The 23,875-nt window shown below is 45.0% G+C and overlaps 1 protein-coding gene across 6 annotated transcripts in view; it reads left to right on the plus strand.

Annotated features, from left to right (window-relative positions):
• The window catches only part of LOC140201854 (transcription factor COE2), a 340,017-nt gene that overhangs the window by 219,406 nt on the left and 96,736 nt on the right, over positions 1-23,875 (plus strand). For all 6 annotated transcript variants that reach the window (XM_072266588.1, XM_072266587.1, XM_072266585.1 and 3 more), the window contains one exon: positions 12,951-13,068. In XM_072266588.1, the coding sequence (XP_072122689.1) occupies positions 12,951-13,068 (118 nt within the window). The remainder of the gene's footprint in view (positions 1-12,950; positions 13,069-23,875) is intronic.

Genomic DNA, 23,875 nt, shown 5'->3' on the forward strand with positions numbered 1-23,875 from the left:
ACCCATAACAGAATCAATGAAAGACTGCACCAACTTGGGCATTAGAAAGATTCAAGAAAAATATGGATTAAAAATAAATTCCATACAATGTTTACAGTAAGGAGCACAATTACAGGAACGCAATTAGAACAAAAATGTCTATTTTAGTACAAAGTCTGTGTTGCTGAACTATAGTGATTAGGGTTGTGTCAGATGGTTCAAGGACCGAATGGTTGAAAGGGAGTGTGTAGCTATTCTCGATCCTGATGATGTGGGGCTTTTGCACCTGATGTTAGCTGTGAGAAGGTAGCATGGCCTGGATGGTGAGGATTTTTGATGATGTTGCCTTCTTGATGCAGCGCCTCCTGTAGATATTCCCGATGGTGGGGCAGGGTGTGTCCATCATATATTGAGCTGATTCACGATTCTTTGGAGGTTCATATGTTCCCGCGCATTCAACGTGTCGTACCAGACCCTGATGCAACCAGTCAAGATAGCTTCAACAGTACATCTGTGGAAGTGTGAGTGTTTAGTGACAAGTCAAACTTCCTTCAGCACCCCAGAAATTAAAGACTCTGTTGTACCTTCCTTGTTAGTGCATCTACGTGCTGGTTTCAGAATGGGTCATCTGATATGGTGGTACCCAGGAATCTAAGGCTGTTGACTCTCTCCACTGCCAATCCCTCACTGCAGACTGAACTACGAAGGATCTAAAAAATCAAATGTTTGCTGAAGTGTCCTGTTGCTCTGTGCCTCAAAATAAATTTGTGCTCTCTTGCCAGTCTAATGACTGTACACCACTTCCTCCTTCCTCCTGTTGAATGAGATTATATTCCGAATGATGAAGACCAGTCCAGAACCCCTATAATTCTAGAAGATAAAAATCAACGTATTCTTGCTCTCTGCACCCATTCATTTTGAAATCTTACAGCAGAGGCGAGGAAATGTATTGGATTTTATTCCCGTTCTTTTATTTTATAACTGAGTTAAATTTTCTTAACTTCCTCATTTTCACTCAACCTTTCATTCCTCACTGTTTTCCTGTTAAATTCTGTATCTTCTGACATGAAATGAGGCGCAAAAGTATTTACACGATGTCCTTGCTATTTCCCTGTTTCCTATCATAACTCCTTCTGTCTCTGCATGTAAAGGACCTACATCTACCTCCTTTCTAAAAAAAAATAAACCTGTCTCCGAATGGTAACATCTCGCTCTATTTCCCTTCTTCCGGTCATCTTGTCAACTGCTAAGTCTTCCCATTCTTCAGGGCCCTTTTACAACATTGCATGCCTCTTTCTTTTCAATCTTTAACTTCTCCCTTTTTTAAAAAAAAATTCCCTCAGGGAATATACATTTGTGTGTTTTGAATTTTGACCTTGTAAAGTCTGATAGTTGAGTCGAGGGAATGCTAGCCCACGCTGTATCTAAACTTGAAAGGGCAAGATAGAAGGAGATTTGTTTTTCTTCTTAAAATATCCTGTTATTTACCTGGGAGTGTTTGATGAGGTGGGCGCCGTGAATGTTTATCCTGTCTTATTTTTGTATTTTATCTGAATTGATGCAAACTTGTGAAGGAAGCATAACAACTGTTTGGCTCAGCAACATCCAATAAAGCTGGGAAGTTGAACGCACAGCACAGATCGTGAGATCGTTGCGTGGATTCATGTTTAAACCATAACGTTCACGTTTATACTTCTCTGGCAGAAAATAGATTGCTGCACAAGCGAGGAATGCAGATCATGGGAAAAGACAGAGAAAAAAAAACACCCTCAGATCCCAAACCTGACTGCTTTTCCGAGATCCAAGAGATTTTGAAGTTGCCAGGATTTATGGCTGGTGTTATGGGGATAGGAGCGGGATTGCATCCGACCCCCTGGACACGGGCTCGGGTGAATTTGTGGTTCTGGAAGCCGAGGAGTGCAGTGGAAAAGGCAGCAGGAAATGGAGGGAGGTGTTTCAGGAAGTTGTCGGGGAATGACGGATGGACTCCAGATGGGTCGGGTCAACTCCAGTGACCCAGGACACTGACAAGGGGGACGAATGCTGGCACTGACCAAAGATCTCAGCCCTCCCTACTGCAAACACATTACTGCAACCTTGTTTAAATGATTAAGTAGAATGATTCGCTCGTTTTACAGATTATGTTACATCCCAAGCATGAACCTTGCACAAATGCCTTTATGCTTGCCAGATGCAAGAAATTAATTTTGCTAATCCTTCCCCGCCTCTCTTGAAAACTGGGATGATTTTTTTCTCTCTCTCTCTCTCTCTTCTTGCTGCCCTCTGTAATCTCACCCAAACGGCAATTCCTCTGAGTGTGTGAGGCAATTAATTCAGAATGCTCAGCCTGTTGGTAGCCCGTGTTCACTCGAGCAAGGTACAAGCCACCACTGGTTGTCCGTTCTCTGCCTGCTGCAGACAGCAGAGGCAGCTTCTAGCATCAGAAGGAACATTTCCCCGAAGCGCAAGGGCTGATATTGAGAGGACACACGATTTCAGAAGACCCAGAGGCGATGTGAAGAAGTGTTTCATCTACATGTTGGGTTTCTGTGATCGGTACTGGCACTGCCTAAGTGAACAGTGGAGGCCATAATAACTCATTGACCAGTCCAGAATCATAAACATTAGGCTTTAGAATTCGGTAGGCTAATTGACCATTGTACAATAGTTGTATTACCACTGCTCTACTCTATATACACATGACTGCGTGGCTAGGCACAGCTCAAGTGCCATCTATAAATTTGTTGATGATACAACCGTTGTTGGCAGAATCTCAGATGGGGACGGGAGGGCATACAGGAGTGAGATATGCCAGCTAGTTGAGTGGTGTCACAGCAACAACCTTCCACTCAATATCAATAGACAATAGGTGCAGGAGTAGGCCATTCAGCCCTTCAAGCCAGCACCACCGTTCACTGTGATCATGGCTGATCATCCACAATCAGTACCCTTTTCCTGCCTTCTCCCCATATCCCTTCACTCCGCTGTCTTTAAGAGCTCTATCTAACTCTTTCTTGAAAGAATCCAGAGAATTGGCCTCCACTGCCTTCTGAGGCAGAGCATTCCACAGAACCACAACCCTCTGTGTGAAAAAGTTTTTCCTCAACTCCGTTCGAAATCAGTAAGATGAAAGAACCGATAGTGGACTTCAGAAAGGATCAGAAATGGAGAGAGTGGGCAGTTTCAAGTTCCTGGGTGTCACTATCTCTGAGGGCCTAACCCGGACCCAACATATCGATGCAGCCATAAAGAAGGCAAGACAGCGGCGTCCTGTGACCGCATCGGTTTCCCCCAGGTGCTCGGGTTTCCTCCACAGTCCAAAGACAGGAAGTTTAAAGAATTACAATAGAATATGCAAAAAACTATGCAGAAACAAATAAAGACAGCCAAACAACCATGTGCAAATGGAGACAAGCTGAGCAAATAAAAAATAATGAGCTGTAAAGAGTCTTTGAAAGTGAGTCTGTAGATCACAGACTCAGTACAGTGCAGTGTGAATGAAGTTACCTACGCTGGTCCAGGAATCTGATGGTTGAAGGGTAATAACTGTTCCTGAACTTGGTGGTGTGGGACCCAAGACTTCTGCACCTCCTGCCTGATGGTGGTAGTGAGAAAAGGGCATGGCCTGGATGGGTTGGGGGAGGGTTCTTTGATGACGGATACTGCTTTCTTGTGGCAGCACTCCATGTAAATGTAGAGAATGGTGGGGAGGGTTTTGCCCGTGATGGACCGGACTTTCTGTAGCCTTTAACGTTCATGGGCATTGGTGTTTCCATACCTGTCTGTGTAATACAGAGGCATATTCAAGGATCCAGTAAGTGAAACAGAAGACAGAGATTGCAAATGGGCATATGAACTATTTATTTATAAATAGTTAATCGGCGTCGAGCTAAACAAGGGCTCGCCTAAACAACCCTAAACTACACAGAACTACAGTACTGACCATTCAGTAATCCTTTGTCTTGGTGGGTACTCCATTAGATCTTCCCAAGTTATAAAACTAAGAATTAAGCGTGTTACAAGCGAGTACTGAACTAAACAAACGCAGGGGGTGGGGTTGCGTGTCTGCATTTGCAATGCTTCTTCCCGATGGTCCCACAGCACTAGTCACGACTTCAGCCTGAAGTGGGCACTGAGACAATGGAAAGAGGAAATGTGATGAACATGATGCTGAATTAAGCTAATTCTCTCCTTCCTGTGTAGGAGCCACAACTTCCTATTTACTGTGTATTCATGTGCCTAACTCGAGGCCTCCATTGGCCAGGGTTGACCATGGATATTGTGTCCTAACTGTCTAGATATGCAGGCCAGGTCGGTACAATATCGAGAGCAAGCTGTTGCCCATGCATCTAATGAACGCAAAGGAATGGCAGAGATTGATACAGTATGTCACAAGCATCATTGCAGGAGTTGCCAGGTGACATTGAACTCGACGTAGGACTGCCTTACGGACTCCAGCTCCTGATTTTTCCCTTGGGGTTTACTCCCGAAGCCTTTCCCATGAGTGGGTATAGCCGCAAGGCAGCGGAGGTTTGAGATTAGAGTTTTCCTTCTCGTAGATGGCTGAGGAGACCCACCTGCCCAAAGCAACTGGTTTTAAAGCACCTGTAACCTGCCTTTGCCCCTTCTCCTGTCAGCAGAAATGGTTCTACTGGGCTTAGTAGCTAAGCCACACATGAAGGCCAGGAGCTGGACTTGGTTGTCAGAGGCTACCTGAGGCGCATGCCTTTGGGAGCATTCAATAGGTGGTGGGAGCTTGTCCCTATTACCACCCCTGGATATAACAACTTTAAGGACCCTGTGCCTTACTCAGAGTGTCTTAAATGCCACAATTGTATCAGCTTCCAACACCATCACCGGTAGCCCTGACCATGCACCTACCACACTCTCAATTTAAAAATAAAACTCTCCTTTAAACCTCTCCCCTCTCCCTTTAAATGCATGTGTCCCAGTACTCGGCATTTCTTCCCTGGGAGAATGAGAATCAGGTTTATTATCACCGGCATGTGTCGTGAAATTTGTTAACTTGGCAGCAGCAGTTCAATGCGATACATGATATAGATAGATAAATAAATAAATAAGTTAATCAATTACAGTGAGTATATATCTGTATATTAAATAGATTAAAAATAGTACGAAACAGAAATAATATATAAAAAAAGTGAGGTAGAGTTCGTGGGTTCAATGTCCATTTAGGAATTAGATGGCAGAGGGGAAGAAGCTGTTCCTGAATCGTTGAATGTGTGCCTTCAGGTTTCTGTACCTCCTGCCCAATGGTAACAACGAGAAGAGGGTATGTCCTGGGCGTTGGGGGTCCTTAATGGACGCCACCTTTCTGAGGCACTGCTCCTTGAGTCTTGGATACTATGGAGGCTGGTACCCAAGATGAACCTGACTAATTTAACAACTTTCTGTAACTCCTTTTGGTCCTGTGTAGTGCAGCCCCCCACTTCCCCCTGCTGCCATTACCAGACAGTGATGCAGCCCATCTGAATGCTCTCCATGGTACAGCTATAGAAGATTTTGAGTGCTTTAGATGACAAACCAAATCTCTTCAAACTCCTAGTGAAATATAGCCACAGTCTTGCCTTCTTTATAGCTGCATCGATATGTTGGAACCAGATGAGATCCTGACACCCAAGAACTTAAAATTGATCACTCTCTCCACTTTTGATCCCTCTATGAAGATTGGTTTGTGTTCCTTCGTCTTACCCTTCTTGAAGTCCCCAATCAGCTCTTTCATCTTACTGACATTGAGTGCCAGGTTGTTGCTGTGACACCATTCCACTAGCTGGTGTATCTTGCTCCTGTATGCCCTCTTACCTCCATCTGGAGATTCTACCAGCAATGATTTTATCATCAGCAACTTGATAAATAGTATTTGAACTGTGCCTAGCCACACAGTCATGGGAGGGAGAGAGGGAGTAGAACAGTGGGCTAAGCACACACCCTTGAGGTACACCAGTGTTGATCATTAGCGAGACGGAGATATTATCACCAATCTGCACAGATTGTGGTCTCCTTGTTAGGAAGTCGAGGATCCAATTGCTGAGGGAAGTACAGAAGCCCAGGCTCTGTGGCTTATTGATCAGGACTGTGGGAATGATGATGTCAAATGCTGAGCTATAGTCAACGAACAGCATCCTGATGTAGGTGTTTGTATTGTCCAGGTGATCTAAGGCCATGTGAAGAGCCAAAAGAGTGGTTCTTTTGACCCTGTTCTTTGTTGTGTTCTGTTGTATCTAACAGCCAGCTGTTACAAGACAAAAACTGTAGACCCAATGTCAATGTAACAGAGGAAAATTTCCCAGCCTGCCCCATAACGTAAGTAACTTAACAGGCAGGATTTCCCAGAGGCCAATCATTTTAATTCCACTCCCCATTCCCATTCGGACCTGTCAGTCCAAGGCCTCCTCCACTGCCATGATTAGGCCTCTCTCAGGTTGGAGAAGCAGCATCTCATATTCCGTCTGGGTAGCCTCCAACCTGATGGCAGGACCATCAATTTCTTTAGCTTTCAGTAATTTTTCTCTCCTCCTCCTTTTCATACAGAAAACATAGAATAGTACAGCACAGTACAGCCCCTTCGGTCCACAATGTTGTGCTGACCCTCAAACCCTGCCTCCCATATAAGCCACCACCTTAAATTCCTCCACATACCTGTCTAGTAGTCTCTTAAACTTCACTAGTGTATCTGCCTCCACCACTGACTCAGGCAGTGCATTCCATGCACCAACCACTCTCTGAGTAAAAAACCTTCCTCTAATATCCCCCTTGAACTTCCCACCCCTTACCTTAAAGCCATGTCCTCTTGTATTGAGCAGTGGTGCCCTGGGGAAGAGGCGCTGGCTATCCACTCTATCTATTCCTCTTATTATCTTGTGTACCTTTATCATGTCTCCTCTCATCCTCCTCCTCTCCAAAGATTAAAGCCCTAGCTCCCTTAATCTCTGATCATGATCCATACTCTCTAAACCAGGCAACATCCTGGTAAATCTCCTCTGTAACCTTTCCAATGTTTCCACATCCTTCCTATAAGGAGGTGACCAGAACTGGACACAGTTCTCCAAGTGTGCCCTAACCAGAGTTTTATAGAGCTGCATCATTACATCGTGACTCTTAAACTCTATCCCTTGACTTATGAAAGCTAACACCCCATAAGCTTTCCATTCCCCCTTCTGACACGGACCTCTTACCCCTTCTCTTCTCCTCACCTGCCTATCACCTTCTTCTGGTCCCCCTCCTTCTTCCCTGTCTTTCAGAGTGCACGCTCATCTCCTATTAGATCCCTTCTTCTTCATCAACCTTTTGCATAGCCACCTATCACGTCCCAGCTTCTTACTTCATCCCCTCCCTCCCAACCACCCACCTTCCCCCTTACCTGGTTTCACCTACCATCTGCCTGCCATCTACCTACATCCACCTTCTTATTCTGACTTTTTTTTTTGCAACACTTTAATTTAACTTTTATATTTATTTATATTTACAGTAATTCACAGATTTTATTATGTGTTGCAATGTACTGCTGCTGCATCACAACAAACTTCACGACACTTGCCGGTGATAGTAAACCTGATTCGGATTCTTTCGCCTTCCTTTCCAGTCCTGATGAAGGATCTCAGCCCAAAATGTCGACCATTAATTCACTTCCGCAGATTCTACTTGCCCTGCTGAGTTCCTTCAGCATTTTCTTTGTGTTAGTGTGGATTTCCAGCATCTGCAGAATCTTTTGTGTCCATAGCAGAATAGAATGCAAAAACAAGGAGATAGTGATGAGGCTTTTTAAGACATTAGTCAGGCTGCACTTGGAGTATTGTCAACAGTCCTGGGCCCCATATCTCAGAAAGGATATGTTTTCCTTGGAGAGAGTCCAGAGGAGGTTCACGAGGATGATTCTGGGAATGAGGAGTGTTTGGCAGCTTTGGGCCTGTACTCACTGGAATCTAGAAGAATGTGGAAGGATCTCATTGAAACTTATCGAATGTTGAAAAGACTAGATAAGGTGGATGTGGAGAGGATGCTTCCTCTGGTGGGGTGTCCAGAACTAGAGGGCACAGCCTCAGAATTGAGGGGCAACCCTTTAGAACAGAGGTAAGGAGGGACTTTTTTTTTTTAGCCAAGAGCAGCGAATCTGTGGAGTGCTCTGCCACAGACAGCCGTGGAGGCCAAGGCTTTGGGTATACTTAACGCGAAAATTGATAACTTCCTGATTGGTCAGGGCATCAAGGGTTATGATGAGAAGGCAGGTGTATGGGGTTGAGTGGGATCCAGGATCAGCCATGATAGAATGGTGGAACAGACTTGATGGGCAGAATGGCCTAATTCTGCTCCAATATCTTATGGTCTTATAGCATAACTTCCTTATTTCCACTTTGACAATCATTGTTTATATCCTTTAATGATATCCCAATTTGGCAACTGCTCTCGGCTGGCACAGAATGCAGAGAGGGGTTCAGCCTTTACCCAGCACTCTCCCATCACAACTATTGAGCTGTCTGCAAGCAACTAAGCTGACTCACCTGTGTATTCCCATTTCCTGTGTGTTCTCGCCCACACACGCAATATCAGGAGGTCATTACTTGGTGAAGTCTCAGGTGCCTATTAAAAAATAATTAAATTCATGAACAGTGTAGAGTCCTAACACACGTCGTGTAATACATAAACGCTCCTGATTACTACTTGCTCAGTACAGTAATACATTAGTGCGGTATCAGTCATTCAAACAGCCCCTTCCATCTCACGCCAACATTCTTCATTCTCCCCTTCTTGCGCAGTTTATGTTCTGCTGTGGATCTATCCCCTCAGCAGAATTCTTCCCACTTGGTGGAAGCTTTTCCCTGTGCAGTTTGTATTACAGAATCACAACTGTGAATCACCTTAGGTTTTTATTATGTCTGGTGCGTCAGCCGGCCAGTGGTGTAGAGGACTCTGAGGTGGGTGGTCCTGGGTTTGAATCCGGCGGGTCCAGCTCCCTGAATGCTTTCCATCTGTACTGGGTAGAGAGGGTTGAGGTAGCAACTCAGCACCTTTAAAAAACACAGGCAAATGCTGAAGAAATGAAAGGGTTGCTGCCCGATGTGCTAGAAGGCACAGAAAGGAACAACAACAATGTCTAGTGAGTATTGGATATGAGATTGAATGCAATTTTAGTAGAACCTTTGAAGACTGGATTAAGCTGGTTTATTGCAGTCACGTGTACTGAGGTACAGTGAAAAATTTTTTTTTGCAGGCAGATCAGTTAATTGCAACCGTGCACCGAGGTAGAATGAGGGAAAACAACAACAGAATGCAGAATAAAGTTTTACTGAAGAAGTGCAGTGAAGGCAGACAAAAAGGTGCAAGGCCATAATGAGGTAGATTATGAGGTCAAGAGGGCATGCATTTCCACAAAAAGTAGTGGATTCAGCCCAGTATATCGTGTGCAAAGCTCAATGTAGATTGAGCACATCTACATGAAGCACTGTCTTAGGAAAGCAGCACCCATCGTCAGAGATTGCCGCCGCACAGGTCATGCTCTCTGCTCACTGCTGTCATCAGGAAAAATGTACAGGGGCCTCAGGACTCACACTGCCAGGTTCAGGAACAGTTACTACCCCTCAACCAACAGGCTCTTGAACAAAGGAGGGTAACTTCACTCAACTTCACTTGCCCTATCATTGAGACATTCCAACAACCAATGGACTCACTTTCAAGGACGCTTCATCTCATGTTCTCGTTATTTATTGCTATTTATTTATTTATTTGCACAGTTTGTTGTCTTCTGCACTCGGGTTGGGTAGTCTTTCATTGATCCTGTTACTAGTTATTGAGTATGCCCACAAGAAAATGAATCTCAGGGTTGTATATAGTGACATATACGTACTTTGATAATAAACTTTACTTTGAACTTTGATCTTATTATACTAGGGGACTGTTTGATAGTCTAATAATAACAGAATTGTGGGCACGTGGCCAAGTGGTTAAGGCATTGGACTAGCGACCTGAAGGTCGTGAGTTCGAGCCCCAGCCGATCCTTGAGCAAGGCACTTAATCACACATTGCTCTGCGACGACACTGGTGCCAAGCTGTATGGGTCCTAATGCCCTTCCCTTGGACAACATCGGTATCGTGGAGAGGGGAGACGCAGCACGGGCAACTGCTGGTCTTCCATACAACCTTGCCCAGGCCTGAACCCTGGAGAGTGAAGACTTTCCAGGGACAGATCCGTGGTCTCGCAAGACTAACGGATGCCTGTCAATAACAGAATTAAACTGTCCTTGCGCCTGATTACACATACTTTTAGACTTTTGTATCTTCTGCATGATGAAGGGAACAGAAGAGAATATCCAGATTGGCTGGCTGCTATACCAAGGCAGCGAGGAGTGTAGACAGAGTTCGTGGAGGGGAGACTGGTTTCGGTGATATGTTGAGCCGTGTATCGATTTCGCCTTCTGATGAACAAATCCATCCCCTCCAGTCTAACCCCTCAGTTCTTCTCACTTGCCTTTTACTTCACCCTGGGTCACCTCCTCCTTCCCTTTCTCCTATGTTCTGCTGTCCTCTCCTATCAGATTCTTTCTCCTCCAGCCTTTGACATTTCCCACCCACCTGGCTTCACCTGTCACCTTCCAGCTAGCCTCTTCCCGTTCTGCCACCCCCCCCCTCCCCGCCCACCTTTTTATTCTGGCAGCTTCCCCTTCCTTCTCAGTCCAGAAGAAGAGTCCCGCCCGAAACGTCGGCTGTTTACTCTTTTCCATGGATGCTGCCTGACTTGCTGAGATCCCCCAGCATCTTGTGTGCATTGCGCCAGAACTCTTTGCAGTGTCAGGCAGACCAATTGCCTTACCGAGCCGGATAGGTTACATTTTTATGGTGTATCAATAAAAGTTGGTGGCTGTCAAAGGGTCTTGCCAAATTTCTTTAGCCTCCTGTGGAAATAGAGGCGTTGTTGCACTTTTTTGGCCATGGCTGTTGTTAACAGCTCATGCTTTCTATGACCACTCCTTTCAGAGTTTTTGTCTCAATGGCTTATTCAGAATAACACTCAGCATCTGACACTCTTTGAGAGCTAGGTTTGTGTAAGTATAAAGGGCTTAAATGTAAGTTTTTTTGTTGAAGGAAAAACAGTTTTATGTTGGAGGTGGACGATAGACTTCAGTCACTGAACTCAAGGACAAAGGGGAACATCTGTTTTGTATTAGCGGCCCTTGTCAAATTTCTGTTTCCTCTATCACCCTTTCTCACTCAGCTCATTGGCACTTGAAAAGATACACAGCCACGGCCCACTGCACGAGATTGTTAGTAGGACTGGAGGGCTCAGGCTATAAGGAGAGACTGGCTAGGCCGTTTCTTTCCCCCCTTGGATTGCAGGAAGCTTTGCAGTAACCTTATAGAGATATATAAAATCAAGAGCGGTAGATAGAAGATAGATAGATTTATTGATCCCAAAGGAAATTAGTGTCACAGTAGCATTACAAGTGCAGATATAGACAAATATTAGAAGAGAAGTAAGAAAGAATATCAAACAAGTTACCGCAAACAGTCGAACAGGAGGGGGTCGTCACTTCCCTGGCTATAGGTTGACTCATTATAGAGCTCAACAGCCGAGGGTATGAATGACCTCATATAGCGCTCTTAGGAGCAGCACAGTTATCTTACTCTATTACTAAAAGTGTTCCTCTGTTCAGCCAATGTGGCATGCAGAGAGTGAGAAACATTGTCCAGAATTTCCAGGATTTTCCGTAGGGTCCTTTGTTCTTCTGGTGTGTCTAGTTTGACTCCTATAACAGAGCCAGCCTTTCAAATCAGTTTATTGACTCTGTTGGCATCACCTGTGTTGATGCCATTACCCCAGCACACCACCACATGGAAGATTGTACTGGTGACAACAGACTGGTAGAACATGTGAAGGAGAGGCCTGCAGACTCCAAAGGACCTCAGTCTCCTCTGGAAGTAGAGGCAACTCTGGCCCTTCTTGTACACAGCCCCTGTGTTGGTGCTCCACTCAAGTCTGTCATCCAGGTGCACGCCCGGGTACTTGTGGGTCCTTACCGCATCCATGTCCTCACCATCAGTAGTAACAGGGAGCAGTGCAGGCTTAGTTTTCCTAAAGTCCATCACCATCTCCTTTGTCTTACCGATGTTGAGCTGCAGATGATTCAGCTTGCACCATTTGACAAAGTCCTCCACCAGGGCCCCGTATACATATTCCTGTCCTCCCTTTATACACCCAATTATTGCTGAGTCATCAGAGAACTTCTGCAGATTCCATGACTCAGTGTTGTACCTGAACTCCAAGGTATACAGGGTAAACAGAAAGGGAGCCTTTGCAGTCCCACGTTTGAATATCAGAGAAACTGCTGATCTTCAGAGAGTGTATCTAATAAAGCGGCCACAAGAGTAGAACCCGGTGTGGATTTCTGCTGCTGTAGCCCATCAAGATTCAAAGTGTTATGCGTTCGGAGATGCTCTTTTGCATGCCTCTTTGTGACGTGTGGTTACTTGAGTTACTGTTGCCTGCCTGTCAGCTTGAACCAGAAATTCCACTTTAGGCGGATAGAGCAGAGGTGCTCAACGTGTTCTCGGTGTGAAACATCGACTGTTTATTCCCTTCATAAACACAAGAGATTCTTCAGATGCTGGAAATCCAGAGAAATAGCCACAAAAGACAGGGGGAAGTCAGCAGGTCAGACATCATCTATAGAAAAGAATAAGCTGTTGATGTTTCAGGCTGAGATTGGGTTCTGTTCTGATGACAGGACTCGGCCTGAAATGTCAACTCTTTATTCTTTTCCATAGATTTGCCTGACCTGATGAAGTCCTCCAGCGTTTTCTGTGTGTGTGTGTGTGTGTGTGTGTGTGTGTGTGTGTGTGTGTTGCTTGGGTTATTGATTACTTCCCAGGAAACACTGACTTGGAGTCCGATGTTGCTGAAGTCACTTTGAAAGGCAACACTCACAGCAAATCACTGTACTCTGCCTCTTACTTCACAGGTTGTATTATCTACAACCCTCAACGTGGATGGGCACGTGCTGGCCGTCTCGGATAACATGTTTGTGCACAACAACTCAAAGCATGGACGCAGAGCCAGGCGCCTGGATCCCACAGAAGGTACTTTCCCATTTTTCCCAGTTCAATGTTCATGGTTTCCTTAATGGTGTAGATCAGGGGTTCCCAATCCAATGTCCATGGACCCCTTGCTTAGTGGTATTGGTCTATGGCATTAAAAAAAGTTGGGAAGCCCTGGTGAATCTAACCATCTACTCTTAAGTGTTGATCCATCCATTGTGTGTGTGTGTGTGTGTGTGTGTGTGTGTGTCTGTTTTACTTATTTGACAGTACCTAGGTGTTACTGGCAAGGACAACAGATACTATGCATCCCTTGATATTCTTGAATTGAGTGGCTTTCCATTTACCATAAGAAATAGGAACAGAATTTGGCCATTTGGCCCAACGTGAATGCTCTGCTATTTCATCATAGCTGATCTACTTTCCCTCTCAGCCCCAATCTCCTGCCTTCTCCCCATATCCCTTCATGTCCTGACCAGTCAAGAATCAACCAACCAATCTGCCTTAAATGTACATAAAGACTTGGCCTCCTCAGCTCCCTGTGGCAAAGAATTCTACAGATTCCTCATTCTCTGGCTAAAGAAATTCCTCCTCATGTCCGTTGTAAAAGGCCACTCCTCTATTCTGAGGCTGCGTCCTCTGGTCTTAGACTCTCCCACCATAGGAAACATCCTCTCCACATCCACTCTATCAAGGCCTTTCACCGTCCGATGGGTAAACTCCTTGTAGGTCTGGAATTACACGTAGGACAGATTGGGTAGGCATGAAGGATTTCCTTCTCTTCACGGCATTATTGACCGCGATACAGCAAGGAAGCAACACCTTTGGCCCAACTTCTCATAATTTCTGCCCCCTCTCTCCTTCTCTCTTTTTCCAAACCTCATTCTGGTTACCCCTTCTCCTCTCCTCAACTGTCCATCACCTCCCTCTGGCTCCCCCCCACCCATGCTCTACTGTCTTCCCCTATCAGATTCCTCCTCCTTCTCTTCCGCCCATCCCTTCCCAGCTTCTTACTTCAACACTCAACCCTTCCCCACCTTCTCCCTCACCTCTCACTTCCCAGCTTGTACTCCTCCCCCTCCCAACATCTGGCCTTTTCCCCCTTCCTTTCCAGTCCCGACAGAGGATCTTGGCCCAAAACAAAGACTTTTTATTCCTTTCCACAGATGCTGTCCGACCTGCTGAATTACCCTGGCATTTTGTGTGTGTGTCACCCATCGAAGCCAGTCTCTTTTGCCTGCTTAGAAGCCTTTCCTATTGATTTTTTTTTGTAGTCATCATGACTAATAACTAACCGTAAATATGAGGTGATGAAGAGAAATTGCTCCATTGCTGCCAGGGTGTATTTGGACTGTGATCACTGGATTGATATTAGCTCAGTGCTCCAGAGTAAATTAATCAGTGTGTAACCACTTTACCCCCAGTGTCAATCAACAAGATGTTAGACCATAAGAAATAGCAGCCCATCAAGTATGTTTTGACTAACTGGAGTCAGTCCATTCATGAAGACCATAAGTTATAGGAGCAGAAAGGGGCGATTTGACCAATTGAGTCTGCTCTGCCATTTCATCATGGCTGATCCATTTCCCTTTGCAGTTTCCTCTCTTCTCCCCGTATCCCCCTATGCCCTGACTAATCAAGAATCTATCAACCTCTACATTAAGTATACCCAATGACTTGGCCTTCATGTCCAGCTGTGGCAATGAATTCCATAGATTCACCACTCTCTAGCTATAGAAATTCCTCCTCATCCCTGTTCTAAATGAACGTCTCTCTATTCTGAGGTTATTCCTTCTGATATTAGACTCCCTCACCATAGGAAACAACCTTTCCACATTCACTCTGTCAAGGTCTTTCAGCATTTGATAGGTTTCAATGAGATTCCCTCCTCATTCTTCTAAATTCCATTGAGTACTAGTCCAGAGCCATCAAACGCTCCTCATATGATAAGCCTTTCAATTCCAGAAACCTTTTTTGTGAACGCTCTCCAAAGTCAGCACATCCTTTGTCAGATAAGGGCCCAAAACTGCTCAAACAGTACTCCAAGTGAGGCATCACCAGTGCCTTATAAAGCCTCAACGTTACATCCTTGCTTTTATATTCTAGATCTAGAGATAAAAGGAGAGTTATCACCTCTCTTCCTTCCAAGTGTACTAATTCCTCACAAACAATATTATTCTATATAGGTTTCCTATATTCTATGGGGTTATAGGGCATAGCCTCAGAATAGAAGGACATCTCTTTAGAACAAAGATGAGGAGGAATTTCTTTAGCCGAAAGCATGGTGAATCTGTGAAATTCATTGACGGCTACGGAGGCCAAGTTATTGGGAACATTTAAAGTGGAGATTGATAGGTGGGCAAGGGTGTTGAAGTTTATGGGGAGAAGGCAGAGGAATGGGGTGGAAGTCATGATGGAACAGCAGAGCAGACTCATTGTGCCGCATGGCCCAATTCTGCTCCAATGTCTTATAATCTTATAGTCTTAAACGTCTGAATTTCATACTTTTATTGGCTGTAGTAGGGACTGAAATTTGGATATGTGGATTGTGGAGCTAGTTCCATGGTGCTGTACAGATATTCATTACTTAAGCTAAATATATGAGTTTGAAAGGGAAAAAAGGGAAAGGGAAAAGGGACGGGTTGTTGCCAATTCCCAAGTTGGGGTAACTCGAACATGCGACACTGCAGCCTGTAACATTGAAACAGCAAGCTGTTGGTCTCCCCTCCCACAGTGGCAGGAGCGGAACCTCTCTCTCCTTCATTAGAGAGAGAGAGAAAACCTGTGGCATGTTGAATTGTCAGGGCGAACAGTGTTTTTTTGATGGACCCTAGATCACGGTTTCTCTGAGGATTTTGCTGATGCTTCCTGCTGGGAAGGTGAAGGGTAGGGTTGATGCTTTGCTGGTGCTTGTGCATGGAAGGCGGAAAGGGGCCCTTCAGGATCCTAACATTTTTATGCTGTCATTCATTCTTTGGGATTTTTCTTCTGTTTCATGGGTGCCTGTGAAGAGTAAGAATTTCAGGTTGTAGACTTTATATATTCTCTGATATTAAATGGAGCCCATGGAACCATTGAATATATTAAAAGTAGATTTGTAATGTATTTTTGGAGAAATACTTCAATTGACTCCAAGCCTCGACTGAAGGATAATGGCTAATAGATTCAGAATTTGCAGAGGAAACAATTTGACTTGGGGGTGAGGAACGTCTCAGTGCAGCAAAACCTGGGCCAATCACAAATTTGACATCGGAAAGAGCAGAGGGATAGTGAAACTGCCAGTAGATTGCATAGAAAGAAGGCTCGTCCATGTGTGTGGCTCTTGCCTCCATGTTTGGAGAGGAATTAATTACTTTTGCAGAGCTGTAGAGTGGCCAAACACAGCATCCAATTTGTACTCAATTAAGCCCCATAGGCATGGAGATAAATAGCCAGAAAATGGCACTAACTGCATTATAAATGTTGGCAAGAATAAACCTCAACAGGTGATGTGGGTCTTGGTTTAAAACCTCGTGGGGGGAGAACTCATCCATCATCAGCTTGGATGAGTATCAGACTTCAGAACCAATCCTGCACTAATCCCTCTTTTATTCTCCCCACGTCCCTGTCATCTTCCTCCCAGATTCCATCACTCAGTCACACACTAGGGGTAATTCCCAATTGTCAATTAACCTCTCATCTTGTATGCCGTCATTGGGACAACGTACAAACTCCTTACAGACAGTGGCGAATTGAACCCCGATCTCACAATTTTTGCAGCAAAGATTTATGCTAACTGTTATTCTACCATGCTGCTGATAATGTTTATATAGCATGCCTGTTATGCCTCTGGTGTTTAGGGCAGCAATTAAGCTCCTTCTCTGTTCGTCCATGCTGTCACACACAAATATAGAAGGATTCTTCAAAGCTCTTTCTGTATCTCTTTTTTTTACAAATCAGGGTTGTTATCCCTAAACTGAACACCCAAACCTTGAGGACTGGTGGGCCACTCTTAGTCTGGCCTCTACTCTTTGACCTGTTTGGCATGGGTGACCCTACCAAGAGCCAAAGCACAAGGCCCTGACTCCAGCCAGCATAGCCCTCTGGGTCATCGAGGTACACAAGCCTCCAAGCCAAGACAAGGCTGTGGTCCTCTTGGAGGTTATAAAGTCTATTACAGGATAATTCTCCATTCCAGCCACACTGATGTGGTGTTGCATCAGAGATCCAGTGACCCAGGTTCAATCTTGACCACTGCAACTGTCTGAGTGGAGTTCACACGCTCTCCCTGTGACTGGGTGGGTTTACCCTGGATGCTCCAGTTTCCCTCTACTTCCCTAAAAGAAAACGTGCAGGTTGGCAGATCTTGTTAACATCTCCCAAGTACAGTGAAAAATTTATTTCTGGACCATCGATGAAGTCTTTCCTGTTGTCTCTAATGCGCTGGGGAGCCTTGGGAACTTTGCCATGGGCACTATGTGGGAACATGCGACCATCTAGATCCTTCACAAAGGTTTCCTTATATGCTGTAGGATCAGCAGGTGTGCGTGGCAAGATCGCTGTTGGCTTCTACATTGGAGGAACAATGTAACATGTACAAATGCTGAAGGAACTCAACAGGTCAGGCAGCATCATATATAACCATATAACAATTACAGCACGGAAACAGTCCATCTCGGCCCTTCTAGTCCGTGCTGAACCCTTACTCTCACCTAATCCCACCGACCTGCACCCAGCCCATAACCCTCCATTCCTTTCCTGTCCATATAGCTGTCCAATTTAACTTTAAACAACAACATCGAACCTGCCTCAACCCCTTCTGCTGGAAGCTCGTTCCAAACAGCTACCACTCTCTGAGTAAAGAAGTTCCCCCTCATGTTACCCCTAAACTTTTGCCCTTTAACTCTCAACTCATATGGAGAGCATCTCCATAGAGAGCATCTATGGAGAGGAATAAACAGTCAATGTTTCAAGATGAGACCCTTCTTCAGGACTGAGTAAGAAGGCGGTGGGAGAGGAAGGTATACAGACTGGCAGGTGAAACCAGCTGAGGAGGGAGGTAGGTGGGTGGGGAAGGGGAGAGGTTGAAGTGAGAAGCTAGGAGAAGTAAAAGGGCTGAAGAAGAAGAAACCTGATAGGAGACGAGAGTAAGGGTAATGCTTGTTGGGAAAAAATGACATTGTCCCAAAGTTATGCTCTCAAAGACTGTGTGGAATCAACAAGACTTAATGGCAAATAAACCCTTCTTGGGCTTCAAGTCGGGTACAGGTATCGATTATAACTGACGTTTCAATGGCAAACTCTGCCATCTTCTTCAGGGATGATGCCTGGGTAAGTCTAGTCCAGTGGTATTTATACTCATATTCATATATGCCAGGAAAGCACTAGATCCTTTTTCAAGCTTTAATGGGTTAAACAATTGGACCATCGACATTTGGCCATGAAACATGATTAAGTCAGTGAAGAATGTGCAGTGGTGTTAATTTCCTGCCACTGGACCTCTGTAGTGAATAAAGTCCCAGGAATCAGAGGAAGAAAACATGCCTTTCTTTTCCCTCTCCCAAGGCTGATTGAAAGTGATTGACTCGCAGCTCAGACACGGCTCGAGCGTCTGGCGGGTTGCCAGATCCCTTCACTCTCTCCTCTGACCCTGTCAGCACAAAGTTGGAGGTGATGGATTGAGGTGGGATGCAGCCCTGAAACCATATCGCTTGTGACAGTGTGAGAAATCGCGGGGTTAAAGACAGCCCTTGCCTGAGCCGCTGAGGAGCGGGTGGAAGCATGCTCCCGGTGACGTCCTGTTAAGTGGGTACAGCTGAACTTCAGGAAGTGTTAGTCTGGGGATGGCTGCGACGGTGAATGAATGGCTTTTACCTGCCGCTGCTGAGCCTCTTGGTCATTAATCTACCGGCCATGTGGACAGGCACATTTCACCCCCTACCATTCATAATATAAGGCTAATATAGACACAGTTGCATTTTTGATGGTTACAGTAGCAGTTTATTATGTTAGCATAACAGCGATCTTGATACCTGGAACAGGAGATGTGTTCAAATCTATGGGGTATTTAAACTCTATTAAATAAATCTGGAATAAGAAACCAGCCTCGGTAATGGTGACCACAAAACTATCAAATTATCATACATGTGTGTTTGGTCAGGTGGTGGAAGGGAGTCTTCCACCCCTTCTTGGTTTCACCCATATGTGACTCCGGGCTCGCGGTAGTGTAGTTGACATCTAACCGCCCTGTGAAGTGGCAAGGAAAACTTCACAAGTGATGAATGATGCCTGTATCCGCTTGGATTAATGAAAATAAAGTACGAATTAGGCGGTCGGCAGTCGTTCTGTAAGGATTCCTTCTCGCTCTCGGGGTAATGGCCGAGCTCAGTCGTTCATCGCTGTTGCTCAGTAGGGTGTAACATTGGCGACTCCAGGGCTGGCGAGAGAAGGAAGGGATTAGCGGCCAGCACTGTGCAATGATACAGTAAACATGCCCCATGACTTATCGACAAATAGCAACTCTCCGCCCGTTTCTAATGATGGTGCTTCTCAAAGGGAAAAGTCATCTCGAGCAGCGTCTGTGGGAGGGGAGGAATCGTCAGACGTTTCAAGGCAAAAGCTGAAGTCCTGAGGCCGAGTTTCAATCCTTCAACCTTTCCTCCCACAGATGCTGCTCGATCTGCTGAGTTCCTCCAGCAGATTGTTAACCTGGTAGGTGAGAACAAATTGATCCTATCTAAGATGCTCCCTCATGAATGAATGAACAAGCAAGACTCATTCGTGAGTAGCGGCCCCTACTTAGAGAGCCGGGAATTAAATAATATTAGCTTCAGTGTTGAACAGAATTAACCCCATCTGGTCAGATCATCGGTATGCACAACTATGTGTTCAAAGTTCAACGTAAATTTATTATCAAAGTACATATATGTCACCATATACAAGCCTGAGAGTCATTTTCTTGTGGGCATACTCAATAAATCCAATTGCCATAATAGAATCAATGAAAGACCACATCAACACGGTGGACAACCAGTGTGCAAGAGACGATAAACTGCAAGTACAAAAAAAGCAATAAATAATAATAAATAAATAAGCAATAAATATCAAGAACATGAGATGAAGAGTCCTTGAAAGTGAGTCCATAGGTTGTGGGAACAGTTCAGTGATGGGGACAAGTGAATTTGAGTGAAGTTGTCCCTTCTGGTTCAAGAAGCTGATGGTTGAGAGTTAATAACTGTTCCTGAACTCGGTGGTGGGTCCTTATGCTCCTGTATACACAGGTGCGATGAAGAACTTACTTGCAGCAACATCACAGGTATGTAGCGTCAGAGACATGGCGTTCACAGGAAAACACAGATTAAACATAAATTATACAAAAAATGAATAAGACAAAAAAACAACTGCAATAAAAAAAAAGTCCATTGTAGTGCAAAGTGGTCATATTGTAGCCATGTAAATAACTCTGCCACCCATACGTCCCTGCCCACTCAAATAACCCCTCTGTGTCTTTCTTTACTGCACACTGTCTATTAGAATACTCTTCCCTTACCTCCTTCACCTTCATTTCATTAGGAACTCATGGACGTCTGTGCTACTAAGATGGTGACCATCAGGTTGAATACCTCTTACCTTCCAAAGTTTTGTCTTGCCCTGGTCCTGAATTCCTGTCCTTGTCGTCCCTTATTTCTCTAATCGACCCCAAAGGAGTGATGGAGGGGAGCAGCACAGAAGCAGACCCTTCGGCCCATTGGGTCTATGCTAGCCATTAACAACCCATTTATCCCGATTCTACATTAGTCTCACACATCTGGTTCTCATCAGCACCCTCCCATTGACCACTCGCCTCGACACCGAGGACAATTCACAGTGGCTAACTAACCTACCAACACGTACTGTATGTGTTTGGTTTGTAGAAGGACCCCAGAGCACCCACATGGCCACAGGAAAATCAGGTAAACTCCTGGTTCACTGGAGTTGTGAGGCAGCAGCTCCCGCGAGCTTCACCTCCATGTTTCCAATAGAGGGAGAGTCTAGGGTCAGAGGGCACAGCCTCAGAATGGAAGGACATCCCTTTAGAACAGAGATGAGGAGGAATTTCTTTAGCCAGAGGGTGGTCAATTCGCGGAATTCATTGCCACAGACCACGCTGGAGGCCAAGTCATTGGGTATAGTTAAAGCGGAGTTGGATGGGTTCTTGATTAGTCAGCGGGTCAAAGGTTCGAGGAGTAGGCAGGAGAATGGGGTTGAGAAGGAAAATAGATCAGCCATGATCAAATAACAAAACAGACTTGAAGGGCCAAATGGCCAGATTCTGCTCTTGTGTCTTATAGTCCTATGATCTTATTGCTACATCTATGTTTGTGGAGCCTTACACAGAGTGGGTATATCATAAAAGGTTCCTGATTTGCTCTAAAATAATTTTGGTTGGACGAAGGTTGTGAACAGCACGGGGACCATCTATGGAGGGAAAACAACTTTCGACCCCGTAATGTAGGAAAACCTTAATTATCCAGACCCTATCAACCTCCATTTTAAATATACCAAATGACTTGGCCTTCTCGTCCATCTGTGGCAAAAATTGCACAGATTCACTACCCTCTGGCTAAAGAAATCCTTTCTCATCTCTGTACTAAAGGGATATCCTTCCATTTTTAGGCTGTGCCTTCAGGTCCTAGATTTCCCCACTATATGAAATGTCCTCTCTGCATCCACTCCATCTAGGCCTTTCAATAGGTTTCAATGAGGTCACCTCTCATTCTTTAATTCGTCTATGCTGCAGGCCCAGAACCATCAAACAGTCATATGTTAACCCTTCCATTCCCGGGATCATTGGCAGTTCTACTCCCCCGACCCCCAACGGATGTTGTATGGACCACCGAATTTCTCCAATATATCACTTGTTACTCCAGATTCCAACACCTGTTGTCCCTTGTGTCCCTGACTTTCTCTACCAAGTTGGCCACAGCTTCTTCCAAGGCTCAGCCCCACGTTTTGATTAGAATCTTCAGCAATAGCAGACGAACACGTACACTACCCTTCAAGTGGATAATGAAGCACAGCTGATTTGCTTAAAGACGGCATAATCACCTGCGAGTGCAGTTTCGCAAAGGTTCACAGATTGAGAGTGTTTAAAAAAAGCAATTTAGCCAAAGCTGTGCAAATGTGCACTTTGCTTTTGATAGCTCCTCAAGCTCAATCTTTTGTGACGGCACTGCAGCATAGCAGTTGATGCAGTCGTTTCCGAGGGCTGGCTGCAAGATTGGGGTTCGATTCCCAGCGCTGCCTGTAAGGAGCTTGTACGTTCTACCCGCGATCGTGTGGTTCCCTTTGGGTGCTCCAGTGTCTGCCCGTGTTTCAGAGGCATGCGCGTTAGGGTTACGACGTCGACGCTGGAAGTGTGGTGACACTTGCACACTGCGCAGTATAAATCTCCCTGTTTTGATTTGATGCCAACAATGCATTTCACAGTAGCACACACAAGATTCTGGAGGAACTCAGCAGGTCAGGCAGCACCTACAGAGGGGAATACATTGTTGACATTCTGGGCTGAGACACTTCATCAGGACTGCATTCATCAGGTCCGCATTAAGGACCACACCACCCAGGACGTTCCCTCTTCACATTGCCACCATCAGGAAGGAGGTACAGGAGCCCAAAGGCACTCTCTCAACAATTCAGAATCAGCTTCTTCTCCTCTACCATCAGATTTCTGAATGGACATTGAACCCATGAACACCACTTTGTTTCCCCTTTTTGCATTATTTATTTAATTTAGCTGTTTTTAAAATATATATATTGATGATAATTTACAGTTTTTTTATTATTGTGTACTGCTGCCGCATAACAACTATTTTCCTGACATATTCCGGTGATACTGAACCTGATCCTGACTCTGATTCTGAAAGGAAGGGGGAAGGAGCCAGACTGAGAAGGTGAGAGAGGGGCATGGATACAGGCTGGCAGGTGGTAGGTGAAACCAGGTGAGACAGGTGGGTGAGTGAGGAGGGTGTTGAAGTAAGAAACTCAGAGGTGATAGGTGGGAAAGGTCAAGGGCCATAAAAGAGGGAGACTTCTGACGAGTCTTATGATGTCCATAATGTATACAGCATTAGAAAATTTTGGAGGGTCATATTTTAAAGATTTAAGATCGCACCGCGGGGGTGTCTGAATCACAAGCAAGCTACCTCACTTCTTGGAATCTTGTTCAGTGGACAACAGGACAAAGGAGAGAGTTGGGGGGTGGGAGTAACGCGGAGATGATTAAAGGCAAGAGGTACTTTGGTGGGTGTAAGGATAACATTTTTTTACCCAGTGGCTGGAGTTGAACTCACTGCCTGTAAAACAGGAGTGAATGGAAAAGGCAGTTGACAGAAATTACCCTGTAGGCTTGCAGGGAAGGCATAGCGGTGCGAGACGTGTGGGATAGCGCGAGAAAGAGACAGTTAGGCACTTGACGGGCCAAATGGCTTACTTCTATCCCCTAACAATTCTCTGATCCTGTGAACGAGAAGGAAGTGATGTGAAAGAAATGCTTAGTGAAACAGGGACATTTTACTGACATGGGATCACTGAGGAGAAGTGGAATAGTTTAGATTGTTACATGGCCAGCCTTTTAAGCAGGGTTAAACCATACAATGGAGTGATTTTACAGAATAACATCCTGACATATCTAGTCTCCTAGCATAAATCCTCACACTGCAAAAAACTAAAATACTTCAAAAAAACTTCGCCAAATGTTCTGCATGGTGTACGTGTGTTTGTGCATTCACAGGAGGTTTTGTGTGTGTGTGTGTGTGTGTGTGTGTGTGGCTGGTGGGACTGTGCATCCACACGTGTGGCATGTGTGATATGTAAGTGTGCCTGTACTTCT

Source organism: Mobula birostris, chromosome 8 (assembly GCF_030028105.1).
Source record: "Mobula birostris isolate sMobBir1 chromosome 8, sMobBir1.hap1, whole genome shotgun sequence".
Classification (NCBI taxonomy): Eukaryota; Metazoa; Chordata; class Chondrichthyes; order Myliobatiformes; family Myliobatidae; genus Mobula; species Mobula birostris.